Genomic DNA, 14328 nt, shown 5'->3' on the forward strand with positions numbered 1-14328 from the left:
TTCAGTTTTCCTAGGTTTCCCCAAATGGACCTTTACAACATAACAAGACAGAAGTATTATAAGTTTGTGGCCCCATCCTGGATTTTGCATTGAAGCCCTGGAGCTTCTAACATTGAGTATGTATGCCTGTTTAACTCAATAGATGTAAACTACAGTTGGTAGGTCAGTCTTTAGCATTAATACAGAGGACAGGTCCATTGGTGAAATAGTAAATATATCATACCTAACTTTGTCTTGTTCTTGAGAGCTTAAAGAAAAATCTACCATTAAAATAAAGCATGGATAAACCAGGGATAAACCAGTGGCCCTTACTCATAGATTACTCTGACCGTGGCAATCTTATATTTATTATCTAGGGCTTCCTTCTAAAATGAACTTTTAAAATTATACTAATGAGGCTGAAGGGCTCTGGAGGGTGTTTCCAGAGCCCCTCAATGCTGTATCTGCACAGGCTGTTACAATGAGCAGAGCAGGTCTCCTCTTCATCAATACACTTCCTGCTGCTGGTAGATTACACAGGCAGAGTGAGGAGGGAGACAGCAAGGGGTTGGGTGAGAAATGTTTGCTCATTGTAGCAGCCTATGGATCTTCAGTACTGAGGGGTTTTGCTAACAATCAGTGGCTTCAGTGATCACAGAAGGAGGTGCAAGAACATCCAGCAGTGACACACATTACAGTTCTTGCTCACTGTTACCACTGTAGCCCAGCCTCAAGTTTCAACAAAGTGAATTGATGAAGAAAACAGGGGGCAGGTGGACAGTAATATTTTCTTTTTTCCCTCTTTTCCTTTCTGCCCTGGCCCACCAGGGGTTTAAAATTTAAGCTGGAAAATCTTTTCATGCTTTAGGCAGGCAGCAGAAAAACCTCCATTCTTTTCAGAGATGTGTGGAGACCCTGCATTTCTATGTTTTGAAGCAATGTGCCTCCAGATGATCCTGTGTATTTCTCTTTATTGTAAAATGTATCTGACAACGTGCATCAAATTTGTGCCAAACATGCAACTTTTGGCAGCGCATTCCACTTTTCATTTCAATCAAGTTTTACTCCACATTTATTATGTGTATCCTGCTGTGATAGACGGATTCATAAAATGTGACTTTTCTGTAAAGTCTAATAGCAACATGAATGTGTACTAAATCACAGGTTTTTTTCGTTATCTCTATATGTATTTGTCACATTGTATATTTTCTGTTCCATTCTTGATGTTTCAGGATTTATTTTTAAAAAATTTGAACATAAAAAGTCACAAATTAAAGTGTAAGTCCACTTCATTCCGCCCGTGGCACAGGAAAAGCCTAGAAACCTCTTGTGACGTTTTGTAATTTTTGTTGAAAATCTCCTATTAAACACCTCTAGTGGCAAAGTGATACAACTAGAGATGGGCAAATCGATTCTAACAAAGTGGAATTTGTTTGGAATTTCAGGAAAACATCGGTTCTGCACGAATCTGAAGTTTACGGTGATTCGTGGGAACAAATTTTTTTCCCCCTTCATTAACAAAATGGCCACAAGCACAACATGTTACATGGGGCAGAGAACCGGCAGACTTATGTGATGTCACAGTCCTATAAAAACAGACGGCCATTTGCAATCCCGTCATTCGTTTTGGTGGATCTGTATTCCCCAAATTTCAATTCTTTTTTGCTGCTAAAGTTGATATCAATAAATCCGTGTCAAATCAACATAGTTGGTGGAGTGATTTATTCTCAAAGTCCATGGTGTCAGTTTTTGGGGTTCTGTATTTGCCAAATTTCAATTCTTTTTTGTTGCTAAAGTAGATATCAATAAATCTGTGTCAAATCCACATAGTTGGTGGAGTGATTTATTCTCAAAGTCCATGGTGTCAGTTTTTGGGGTTCTGTATTTGCCAAATTTCAATTATTTTTTGTTGCTAAAGTTGATGTCAAGAAATCTATGTCAAATCCACATAGTTGGTGGAGTGATTTATTCTCAAAGTCCACGGTGTCAGTTTTTGGGGTTCTGTATTTGCCAAATTTCAATTATTTTTTGTTGCTAAACTTCATGTCAAGAAATCTATGTCAAATCCACATAGTTGGTGGAGTGATTTATTCTCAAAGTCCACGGTGTCAGTTTTTGGGGTTCTGTATTCCCCAAATTTCAATTATTTTTTGTTGCTAAAGTTCATGTCAAGAAATCTATGCCAAGTCAACATAGTGCACTCTTTGATGTTATAGTGGGATCTTTGCCCTCAGCTCAGTCCTTTCAAGCCGCCACAGACATTACCTTGTCAGGCTGCGTTTCCGCTTTACTTACTTGGTCAAGTTGGCCCCTGTTAGTGCCCATGGAATTGAAGGGTGAAGCTATTCTAAGAGCGGTGCCTGTCATGTGCGTGTCATACTAAAATACAGCATTGTTTGAAGACCAAACCACGCTCCCTATGCATATTTGAGCATGACACAATATTCTACAACACCCTACTCTGCAGCCAGGAAATACCTGTTTTTTAACGTGATTCTCCATGATTCGATTTTTGAACAATTTTCCAACCTTTTTTCAAGCTATTTAATCCCCTATAATAAATGTGATGTTAATAATACACCAAAAGTGCTGCAAATATTTCTTGTTGGCTCTGAAACACAGGGATCTCATATTGCACTACAAAATGTGTGCCCTAATATGCCCTTGTACTTAGAAAAGTAATTGTTAATATGTAGAGCAGAGCAGACCTGAACTTTCCACTTGGGTTTGAAGTCCAGGTTCATCCTGGCGAACCAGACATATTGCCAGATTAGCTGCCAGACAGTATATCTGCCAAATTATTGCCCCTAGCCATGGCTGTGCTTGGCCTATGGTACGACCCTGGCCAATCAGAGCTATGGCTAGTTGCTAGGGGGATAATATGCTGGATTGATTGTTCAGCAGCCAATCCGGCAATGTGTCCGGGTTGCATGGGACACAGCCGAACCCCAAACCCCAAACCCTAACTGAAAGTTTGGGTCCACTCATCTCTATTAGTACGCCGACCACATTCTCCAAATAAAATGGATATGTTGAGTAAGGAAGAATTTGCATCTTATTTAAACATGAAGAAAAAAACATGGCACGTTTTCTGAATTAAAAAAAATCAGCTCTTCTACTTTCTTACTCCTCAATCTTTCAAATTGTAATATTGATCATGCAGTAACTAAATATGATTTTATTTTTTTATTGTATAAATAACAGAATGAAGTAGCATGTTTATATGTTTGTTTGTTTAAAAGTTTTACATCCTTAAACCTTTATATTGTGTTATGTCTCTCCTCAGAGGAGCTAAAAGGGCCATTAGAAGAGTATGTCCACAAGCGATATCCTGGTCTTGTTAAAGTAGTCCGCAATCATAAAAGAGAAGGATTGATTAGAGCTCGGATAGAAGGCTGGAAAGTTGCTACCGGACAAATCACTGGATTCTTCGATGCTCATGTTGAATTTACAGCTGGCTGGTAGGTAAACAGAATAAATATTTTGTAATGAAAGATCTGCAGTAGCCACAGATTTTAAACATTAAACAGAAGCATATAAAATGTGATTTCTTTGCCAAGACATGTTTAACTGTAAGTAATTTAAAACACATCAAGAATTTCCTTTGAATTATTTAATTTGTCAGAAAATCAACAATCTTGTGTCTTCTTAAATGATTTTCTTTTATGATACCATGTTTGTATTTTATTTGTTGTAAATTTATAAAGTGAATACATAAGAATAAACTACCCTTGTTAATCCACATAGTTTAATATACAAAACTGATCCTAGTTTAAAGGCAACTCAAGTAAAGACTTGAACTTTCCATTCTACTTAGCCCAGAATGAAACACATGAGTATACCACTTGTTTAGGATCACTTATGACTATATGTTCTAGTAACTATAAGGTCACCTTCTTGCTTCCTTATTTATTCATAGCTCAAATCTTGGCTGTTCTTTATCCCTAACTACCTAAGTTGTTGGTGTTTTCTGTCTTCTTACAGCTACAGTGGAGTTGCAGCTCAGTCCACTACCACTATTTATTGCAATAGCCTACTTACTTTTTGCAGTCAAACTAACTCTAACAGTGGTCACATGGCCTCCACAACATTTTTATATAGCAAATTCCATCTTATTACCTATACAACAGCCAAACGATCAATGGTGTGTATATTTGTTTTGTGTTAGGGGCCGTACCCCATGATAAAAATGAATGTCCTGGAAATTGCTCTGCATAATTTTCATCAAGAAGTTGGATATTTTGCTTCAATTGCCCTTATCAGCAATAACATAAACAATAACTTTGTGAATTCTGTGGTCACCATCAACTGTATCATCTAAGAGTGTCTAGATTGGGGAGCCTATGTGTTTTACTGGTGAATAAGTTGCTTGTACAATTATAGTGTGGATGGGTTTTATTGTAGAAGGTTGCAAGTGAATGTTTTTTTTTGTATAATACAAAGTTATGCAATTTCTGAATCAATTCCTTGCAGTTTTCTATATCTATGATTGTGATCATGCTATAGATAGCTTCATTGTTTACTGTTCACATGGTCATGTGCAGTGACAACAAGAGTTGGAATAGCCCACCGGTGTGCCAAAACACCTATTAGCTCAGCCCCTGTCATGTGCTGATTTCCCCCCTCCATTGCTGACTCCACCCATGCCAACCATGTCAGGACTTCACATCTATCTGTGCCCATAGAGTTGAATATGAGCAGGAGGGGAGAGGAGAGGGTCCCCAATATGAGGAGTAAATCAGAGGTCACGATATGAGGGGGAGATGAGGGGCCACAATATGAGAGGGAGAGGTCCACAATATGAGGGGGAGGTGAGAGGTCACAGTATGAGAGGAGATGGTTTGGGCCACAATATGAGGGGAGTATGAGAGCTGACAATATGAGGGGGAGATGAGGGGCCACAATATGAGGGGGAGATGAGACCACATTATGAGAAGGAAATGAGAGTACATAATATGAGGGGTAGATGAGATAAGTCACAATATGAGGGGGGGATGAGAGGTCACAATATCAGGGGGAGATCAGAGGGGTCACAATATCAGGGGAAGGTCAGGGTCCCAATATGAGAGGGAAGGAGAGGTCACAATATGAGGGGGAGATGAGAGGACACAATTTGAGAAAGAGATCAGTGGTGACCATATGTGAGGGGGAGGAGATGGTCCACAATATGAGGGTGAGATGAGGGGCCACAATATGAGGGGATTAAGAGCAACAATATAAAGGGGAGGCGAGCGGTCACAATATGAGGGGGAGGCGAGAGGTCACAATATGAGGGGGAGATGAAGGTCACAATATTAGAGGGACAGGAGAGTGTCCACAATATGAGAGGGAGATGAGGGGTCACAATATGAGGGGTAGATGAGACGCCACAATATAAGGGTGAGATGAGAGTCCACAATATGAGGAGAAGATGAGCAGTCACAATATGAGTGGGCTGTGAGGGACCATAATTGGAGCTGGCAGAGGGAGTGATTGCTTTCAGGTCCTACCTAATGCTGGACCTTACATCCATATTTACAAGATTGAATTACATTTTGGCGCATCTGGGGAATGCAGACTTTCCAGGAGGAGATTCTGGAGATGTGCCTAAAATGCATATCAAAACACAATTCAATTGCATCTTGTACACATGGGCTTAAGCTGTGTTCAAATTGCAAAAAGTACATTGCAAAAAACATCAAAATAATTTGTGTTTTTACTACCATTAATACTCATGTGTTTTGGGATACATTTTGTTCTGATACTGCATGTGAAAACCTGAAGTCGTGGACACCCCCTCATAGATCTTTTAAATACAGTGCATTTGAAAAATATGCTAAATGTATTTTGGTGACTCATTCTCAGTCTGGAACAATATAGCAGATCTCTAACATCTGTGCCTGTTTGTGCTTTAGCTTCATTCTCTGTCCATAAACTATGGCAGAATATGATTTTGAACTTATTTTGCATTCTGTCTTTCACTAGTCTTAACTCCTGGCTCTTTTATCCCCTTAGTGACGCGGCCTGAAAAGGCTCCAGAGACTAGGCATTTTAAGACCCATAACTTTTTTTTTTGTGCTACCTTAAAATTTATTAAACGTAATAAAAGTTGACACAATTTTTTTTTTATTTGGGGTTAAAAGTAGAAAAAATGCTTTTTTTTGTAATGGTAACATATAATTTTGTAACATGTGTATGTAACAATTGTAACATATAACATTTAACATGTAACATATTTTAAAATGTTTTAATTAACTCAAAATGAACATTATTAATGAATTCCCGATTTTGTTTCGGTCGTTTTGATATATGATGGGGCACATTTACTTACCTGTTCACTGGAGTTCATCAAAAGTGCATTCTCTGTGTATAATGCACTGTGCCGTGATTTACTAAGATCGTTTGCCCGATATCCTGCATGTGTCGCTTCCCCGCTCAGGTCCAACAGAGTTCACCATCTTCCTTCCAGTGCATCTAAGTGCTTGGGCTTGCCACACAATTTGAATGTTAAAACTCACGCTCAGTTCGAATCAGTCGGATTATCCTATGGCATGCCCCCCAATTTGTGCCGCGTGGAAGCCAGCACAGCTGCGCCAAAATCCCAGTGCAGACACTAGTTAAATACCTCAGCAAGCTGTGTTATCCCTGAAAAAGGTTGCATAGTTGGACAAAAATGAGCAGCGTGACCTATGGCAATGTTTTTGTAGTGTAGCAGGAATTTTTTAATATAGGAAAATGCAAATGTATTTTAATGAATATTTTTGTGTGTGTGTGTGTTTTTACTATATTTGTATCCCAGGAGGCCATAAAAGACACCGGGGGGACATTTTCACAGTTTTTTTTTACAAGATTTCCCCTGTAATTGAGGCATCTATCAGAGCCTCAGTTACCGGGGAAACCACCACCTATTACTGCTGATGTTGAAGGGGTTATCTGGGTGTTAAAAAAATACTTAGGGCTGGGCTGGGGTGGGCTAGTTAAACATAATAAACATGTACTTACCTCATCCGGCTGCCAATGTCCTGCGTTGCGGTCCATGTCCTCTATGCACCGGTTCGTATACAAGGGTGCACAGGGAGCTTCCGGCAGGCCAGAATCTCCCATCCGACACCATCTCCCAGCGCATACAACTCTGAGAGACAGGGACGGATGGGAGGAGCCGGCCACATCGCGGACTGGAAGTTCCCTGTGCGCGGCTTCTGTGCCCCTGTAAACAAACAGGGGCACGTATCGAAGGGACCGCGGCGCGAAACATTGGCGCCGCAAGAGGAGGTAAGTACATGTTTATTTCGTTTATCTAGACCACCCCACCCCGGCCCTCAATAATTTTTAACAGCCGGATAACCCCTTTAATCAGAGTTGTACTTGCTCTGACCAGCAGCGCTGGCTCTGCACCTCCAAGCATCGTGCTACTTCAGTGCGATGCTAAGAGGAGTGGAGAAGGGAGAAGCAGTAATGAACTAAAGACGTTGCTGCGCCTAAAGTCAGTGGGCAGTCCTAAGGGAATTAGCTGAATTCCACTCTGACATAAACTTCAGCTACATTGGTTTGCCAGAGAATCCCCACCTTCATACCTTCTACACCAATATTTTTAACATAGTGTCAAAAGGGGAGGAATACCATCTCATATGTCTGTTCATAGAGGGGAAGGGGACAAATTCTAAAGAGAAAATTCAGATGCTAACCAAATGTATCCTGGCAGGATTCTAAAGTAAAGAGATACAAATGATTTCCCCAGAAAACATACTACTCACATGGAGAGATACAAAAACATCTATATAGGCTGTCCCCTACTTAAGAACACCCAACTTACAGATGACCCATAGTTAAAGACGGACCCCTCTGCCCACTTTACCCTCTGTTGAAGCTCTCCGGATGCTATACTGTAGTCCCAGACTGCAATAATCAGCTGTAAGGTGTCTGTAATGAAGCTTTATTGATAATCCTATGTTCAAAAATTTGGAGCTACAATTGTCACCAGGGCAAAAACATTTTTTGTCCGGAGATACAATTATAAAATATAATAAAATATACAGTTTCGACTTACATACCAATTCAACTTAAGAACAAACCTATGGAACCTATCATCTTGTATGTAATCCGGGGACTGCCTGTATATATATTTTGTAAATATATATAGTGTGCGTGTGTGTGTATGTATACAGTCATGGCCATAAGTTTTGAGAAGGACACAAATATTATATTTTCACATGATCTGTCGCCCTCTGGTTTTTATGTGTTTGTCAGATGTTTTTATCACATACAGAAATACAAGTGCAATCATATTATAAAGCTTTTATTGACAGTTAGAATGAGTTAATGCAGCAAGTCAATATTTGCAGTGTTGACCCTTCTTCTTCAGGACCTCTGCAATTCTCCCTGGCACCTCTTAATCAACTTCTGGACCAAATCCTGACTGATAGCCGTCCATTCTTGCACAATCAATGCTTACATTTTGTCACAATTTGTTGGGTTTTGTCTCTTGATGATTGACCACAAGTTCTCAATGGGATTAATATCTGGGGAGTTTCCAGGCCATGGACCCAAAATCTCTATGTTTTGTTCCCTGAGCCATTTAGTTATCACCTTTGCTTTGTGGCAAGGTGCTCCATCATGCTGGAAAAGGCATTGTTGGTCACCAAACTGCTCTTGGAAGTTTGGGAGAAATTGCTCTCGGAGGACATTCTGGTACCATTCTTTATTCATGGATGTGCTTTTAGGCAAGACTGTGAGAGAGCCGATTCCCTTGGCTGAGAAGCAAAACCACACATGAATGGTTGCAGGGTGCTTTACAGTTGGCATGAGACAAGACTGGTGGTATCATTCACCTTGTCTTTTCCGAACAAGCTGTTTTCCAGATGTTCCAAACAATCGGAAAGGGGATTCATCAGAGAAAATGACTTTACCCCAGTCCTCAGCAGTCCACTCCCTGTATCTTTTGCAGAATATCATTATGTCCCTGATGTTTTTTTCTGGAGAGAAGTGGCTTCTTTGCTGTCCTCCTTGACACCAGGTCTTGCTCCAAGAGTCTCCGCCTCACAGTGCGCGCAGATGCGCTCACACCTGCCTGCTGCCATTCCTGAGCAAGCTCTGCACTGCTGGTGGCCTGATCCCAAAGCTGAAACATTTTAAGAGATAGTGCTGGCGCTTGCTGGTCTTTCTTGGGCATCCAGGAGCCTTTTTGGCAACAATGGAACATCTATCCTTGAATTCCTTGATAGATTGTTGACTGAGGTGCAATCTTTTTGGCTGCGATACTCTTCCCTATTAGGCCAGTTTAGTGCAGTGCAATGATTACTTCATGTGTTTATTTAGAGATAAGCATGGTTAACAGAAGAGAAACAATGATGCCAAGCACCAGCCTCCTTTTGAAGTGTCCAGTTGTGTTAATCTTACTTAATCATGACAGATTGATCTCCAGCCCTGTCCTCATCAACACCCACACCTGTGTTACTGGAGCAATCACTGAAACGATGTTAGCTGCTCCTTTTAAGGCAGGCCTGCAATGAAGTTGAAATGTGCTTTGGGGGAAAAAGTTCATTTTCTAGGCAAATATTGACTTTGCAATTAATTGCTGTTAAGCTGATCACTCTTTATAACATTCTGGAGTATACGCAAAATGCCATTATAAAACATGATGCAGTAGACTTTAATTTAAAAATTAGCATTTGTATCATTCTCAAAACTTATGGCCATGACGGTACACACATACAGAGGCTTAACAGCCCCAAAACAATGAAATGAAGTTTTAGCCAGGTCCCTTTCTTGAGTGTAGCCACACAGTGCACTAGATATCTATCTATTATATGATCTAGCAATATCAGTGGACAATTATTAAACTAGTCCTGTATTTAGTATCTTATAGGCTTTTTAATCTGGTGGTAGAAAAGACTCTGCTCACATAGGGTGTTATCAATTATCTATTCTACATACAGTGACTTTAACCTTTGCGTGACAGAACGTTATTTATACTTTGTCAATTAAACTAGTTGTTATGGACATATTATTTCTCCATTCAGATTTCTCCCCTGCTGGTCTGTTTTTTGTTTGGGTTTTTTTGTTTGGCCTTGCCTGTTTTTTCCTTAGTCCTGCTGCTTGCTATAAGTCTACTCTGAAACTTGTTTGTTCAGCAACATTACAATAATTGTTCAAATCATAAACCATGCACTCTTTACCAGTGGCACTGATCGTGGGCGTTAACTCTTTCAATGCCGGTTCAACAATGTTATTTAAATTTCTGCATCCAATGGATCCGATTTTCTAAAATTTTAAAGCACTGTTTGTGCCAGAAACATCTGTTATTTATTTAATTTGTTTAAAATGAGATGTAACAATTCATGCCAAAAAGCCTAATTTTCTGCAGGTAAAGCTGCAATAGTATGTGGACCAGTATGAGATTTTTAATGGAATGCTTCTTTTAGAAATCATTTTGCTGACCAGGTAATACAAATTATGGGTTTTTATATCATATCAGTTAAGTTGGTCATTATTAAGCTGATTCAGACGGAATTAATAAAGAGTCTTTATTGATTCTATGAGGGACATGTATCTTTATTTTGGCTTGCCAAATTGTTTCATTTTTGCGACTTTTTGCATTTTTGCTACTTTTCACTGTGACTTTTGTTGGCGCTTTTCAAGTGCACCTTGGTCTGCACCTTGTGCAGTGTGCCATATAAATCATTGCTTCCAAGATGTTCCATGTGACTTTTCACTTATGTATCACTTATTTTGCTTGTTTTTGTGACTTTATTGGCGCAAAATATGCACCTGGTCCAGGGCAGGTGCAAATGAAGGATATTTTTAATGGATCCTAATTTAAGATGTAAATTGGAATTATTTCACATGCTTTAAATGTTTAAAATTTTGTACAGTAACCTCTTTTTGGAAAATTCCTAATATTTGCATTTTCTTTTTTTTATTTATTGGTTACTTTTGAGGGTGAGGTCACATGTTGCGTTTTGATTGCATTTTGAAACCTATGACAACAGCTGAGGAGAGGTGGTTTGCCTAATTACATTACTGTAAACATTTGCGTTCACAAAATGCAATATAAACGTGACCGAAACGCATGTGTTAGCATTGCGTTTACTATGCGTTTTGTTATAGCTTTCAAAACGCAATCAAAACGCAACTTGTGACCACAGCCTCATATGTCGTCATCTCCCTGGGGTGTGACTACAGTGCTTAAAAATGCAGGACACAGCCTCAAATCCCAAATTATTAGGAGTGTCCACTCCTGGATATAACCCCCTCACATGGCTTGTGTGCATGTGGATTTGAGACATTTGCAACAAAAAGTCTCAAAAAGAACATTTGCCAACATTTGCGCCTGCCAGGATAAGAAAAACTGAACATGTATCACAAGTAAAAAGACATGATCTTATATAAGGTGCAAAAAAGAGCTGCCAAATGTCTCAAAAGTTCACCAAAGAAAGAAAAAACTATGATACATGTGCCCCTATATGTATTGCATTACAGCTGTGTATGTGCAGTGAATAGAAATTAAGTCAGTAAAGGGAAGTTTATGGATGAATATTGCAATCCACACTTTTCATGTATAAAACATCAAATAGAAGATGTTGACTTAAAGCAAAGTTCAAATCAAAACTTATTGAATTATAGTTAATTAAGTGTCTATCTAGTTTATAAATGATTAATAGTTATAATTTATTTTGTTTTCAAATGCTTCCACAATATGTAATATTTTTCATGTAATTCTTCTTTATGCTTATTTCACAGGGCTGAGCCTGTCTTGTCTCGAATACAAGAAAACCGAAAGAGAGTAATTTTGCCTTCAATAGACAATATTAAGCAGGATACGTTTGAAGTTCAGAGATATGAAAATTCAGCACATGGATATAGCTGGGAACTCTGGTGCATGTATATAAGTCCTCCAAAAGACTGGTGGGATGCAGGGGATCCATCTTTACCAATAAGGTATGTAAAATTATTTTTTTCTTAGTCAACAGGAAAACATTAATAGATGTTATCCCAATAATCATGCCCATGCTGGAAGTAAAAAAATGGAGTTCATCATTATGTTAAAGTGATTTTCTGTGTTTATTTAAAAATAATGGGAACATTACTATTAGATGCTGACTTCTTAGTAATTCCTGCAGGTACTCATTTGCTGGAATTGAGACTTACTCAAGGTCCAACCTGGCATAGATTATAGTAAATTTAGCTGGCCAGAGCATCCATACACATAATAAATGTGCAGAGACCTTATCTGTGGGAAGAGTAATACATTTAAAAGCAAAATATTTTATTTATAAACAATGTGTTAATGGTTAAATGGGTTGTCTGGGATTAAAAAAATATGCCTAGGAGAGCTCAAAAATAATAAACCACTTATATTCATGTATGCTCCTGTTTAGCCACTTTGGCATCCATCACTGCTGGCCTTTGCTTGTATATAGAGGTAAGCAGTGCCATCCCAATAACAGTGGTGAACCTGCAACAAAATGAGTTTCAGGCTGTAGGAGGTGCATGGCTGTGGTTGGGATAGCAGTGTTTATCTACACTTTCATTTAGCTTCTGAATGTTCTATTAGCATCTAACACATAGAATAAGAGAGAATAGAATAAGAAAAATGGGACAGATCAGAGATGAGAGGTGATGAGATCCATGAGATGAAAATAAACACAATAATCCTCTCAACTGTGCTACTAACTCACCTAGTCAACAAAACAGAGTCAGCTCGGCCAACTCACATAATCAAATTGTATAGTAAGTCAGTGCACACTACTTGCTGGCCAGAAGTGCCTGTGTCTGAGGTGGTGTTGTAATGCAGGGGGAGGGACAGGAATCAGATCTTACAAAGACCCAAGGCTGTCTGGTTTTAACTAGAGATGAGCGAACATACTCGTCCGAGCTTGATGCTCGATCGAGCATTAGCGTACTCGTAACTGCTCGTTGCTCGGACGAGTATTTCGCCCGCTCGAGAAAATGGCAGCTCCCGCCGTTTTGCTTTTTGGCGGCCAGAAACAGAGCCAATCACAAGCCAGGAGACTCTGCACTCCACCCAGCATGACGTGGTACCCTTACACGTAGATAGCAGTGGTTGGCTGGCCAGATCAGGTGACCCTGGGATAGACTAGCCGCTGCCCGCGCTGCTCGGATCATTCTCTGTCTGGATGCCGCTAGGGAGAGAGCTGCTGCTGGTCAGGGAAAGCGTTAGGGTGTTCTATTAGCTTACTGTTAGGCAGGAGTGATTCTACAACAACCCAACAGCCCTTCTTAGGGCTACAATAACGTTATACTTTTTTTTTTTATTTGCTTGTGGCTGGGCTTGCTGGCACTAGTAGTGCAGCTAGTACCATATTGTGAGGAATTAGCAGGGGGACTTGCTACCGTTATGTTTAGCTTTTAGTGACACACATATCCACCTCAAACACCAAAGTGGGACAATTTATTAGGGGTTTGATTTCAATTAGGCACAGTCTGCCAGTTTCTTTTTATTTTACGTTTATTTTTTTAATAACTCAGTGTCATCTCATCTTGCATAGTAGTGTGCTTTCATACTTGGCTAGAAAATAGCCATAAGAGAATCCAAACGTCTTACTTACACCTACAGTAGCGTTATATATATTTGATTTCTGGTTGATCTGCTGGTGGCTGTAGTTGCTGCAGTGCATCTACTAGGAAATTGTGAGCAATTTGTAGTGAGACTTGCGACCACTGTGTTTTGCGCTTAGTGACGCACATATCCATCGCAAAGACCGAAGTGGGAAAATTTATTAGGGCCCGGGGTTGTATTTCAATTAGGCACAGTCTGCCATTTCCTTTTTTATTTTACGTTTATTTTTTTCATAACTCAGCGTCATCTCATCTTGCATAGTAGTGTGCTTTAATACTTGGCTAGAAAATAGCCATAGGAGAATCCAAACGTCTTACTTACGCCTACAGTAGCGTTATATATATTTGATTTCTGGTTGATCTGCTGGTGGCTGTAGTTGCTGCAGTGCATCTACTAGGAAATTGTGAGCAATTTGTAGTGAGACTTGCGACCACTGTGTTTTGCGCTTAGTGACGCACATATCCATCGCAAAGACCGAAGTGGGAAAATTTATTAGGGCCCGGGGTTGTATTTCAATTAGGCACAGTCTGCCATTTCCTTTTTTATTTTACGTTTATTTTTTTCATAACTCAGCGTCATCTCATCTTGCATAGTAGTGTGCTTTAATACTTGGCTAGAAAATAGCCATAGGAGAATCCAAACGTCTTACTTACGCCTACAGTAGCGTTATATATATTTGATTTCTGGTTGATCTGCTGGTGGCTGTAGTTGCTGCAGTGCATCTACTAGGAAATTGTGAGCAATTTGTAGTGAGACTTGCGACCACTGTGTTTTGCGCTTAGTGACGCACA

The 14328-nt window shown here is 39.6% G+C and overlaps 1 protein-coding gene across 1 annotated transcript in view; it reads left to right on the plus strand.

The window, feature by feature from the left end:
• GALNT17 (polypeptide N-acetylgalactosaminyltransferase 17) overlaps positions 1-14328 on the plus strand; it is a 216783-nt gene that overhangs the window by 118647 nt on the left and 83808 nt on the right. Inside the window, exons 4-5 of the mRNA XM_072136195.1 lie at positions 3266-3440; positions 11698-11895. Of these exons, the coding sequence (XP_071992296.1) occupies positions 3266-3440; positions 11698-11895 (373 nt within the window). The remainder of the gene's footprint in view (positions 1-3265; positions 3441-11697; positions 11896-14328) is intronic.

Source organism: Engystomops pustulosus, chromosome 2 (genome assembly GCF_040894005.1).
Source record: "Engystomops pustulosus chromosome 2, aEngPut4.maternal, whole genome shotgun sequence".
NCBI classification, from domain to species: Eukaryota; Metazoa; Chordata; class Amphibia; order Anura; family Leptodactylidae; genus Engystomops; species Engystomops pustulosus.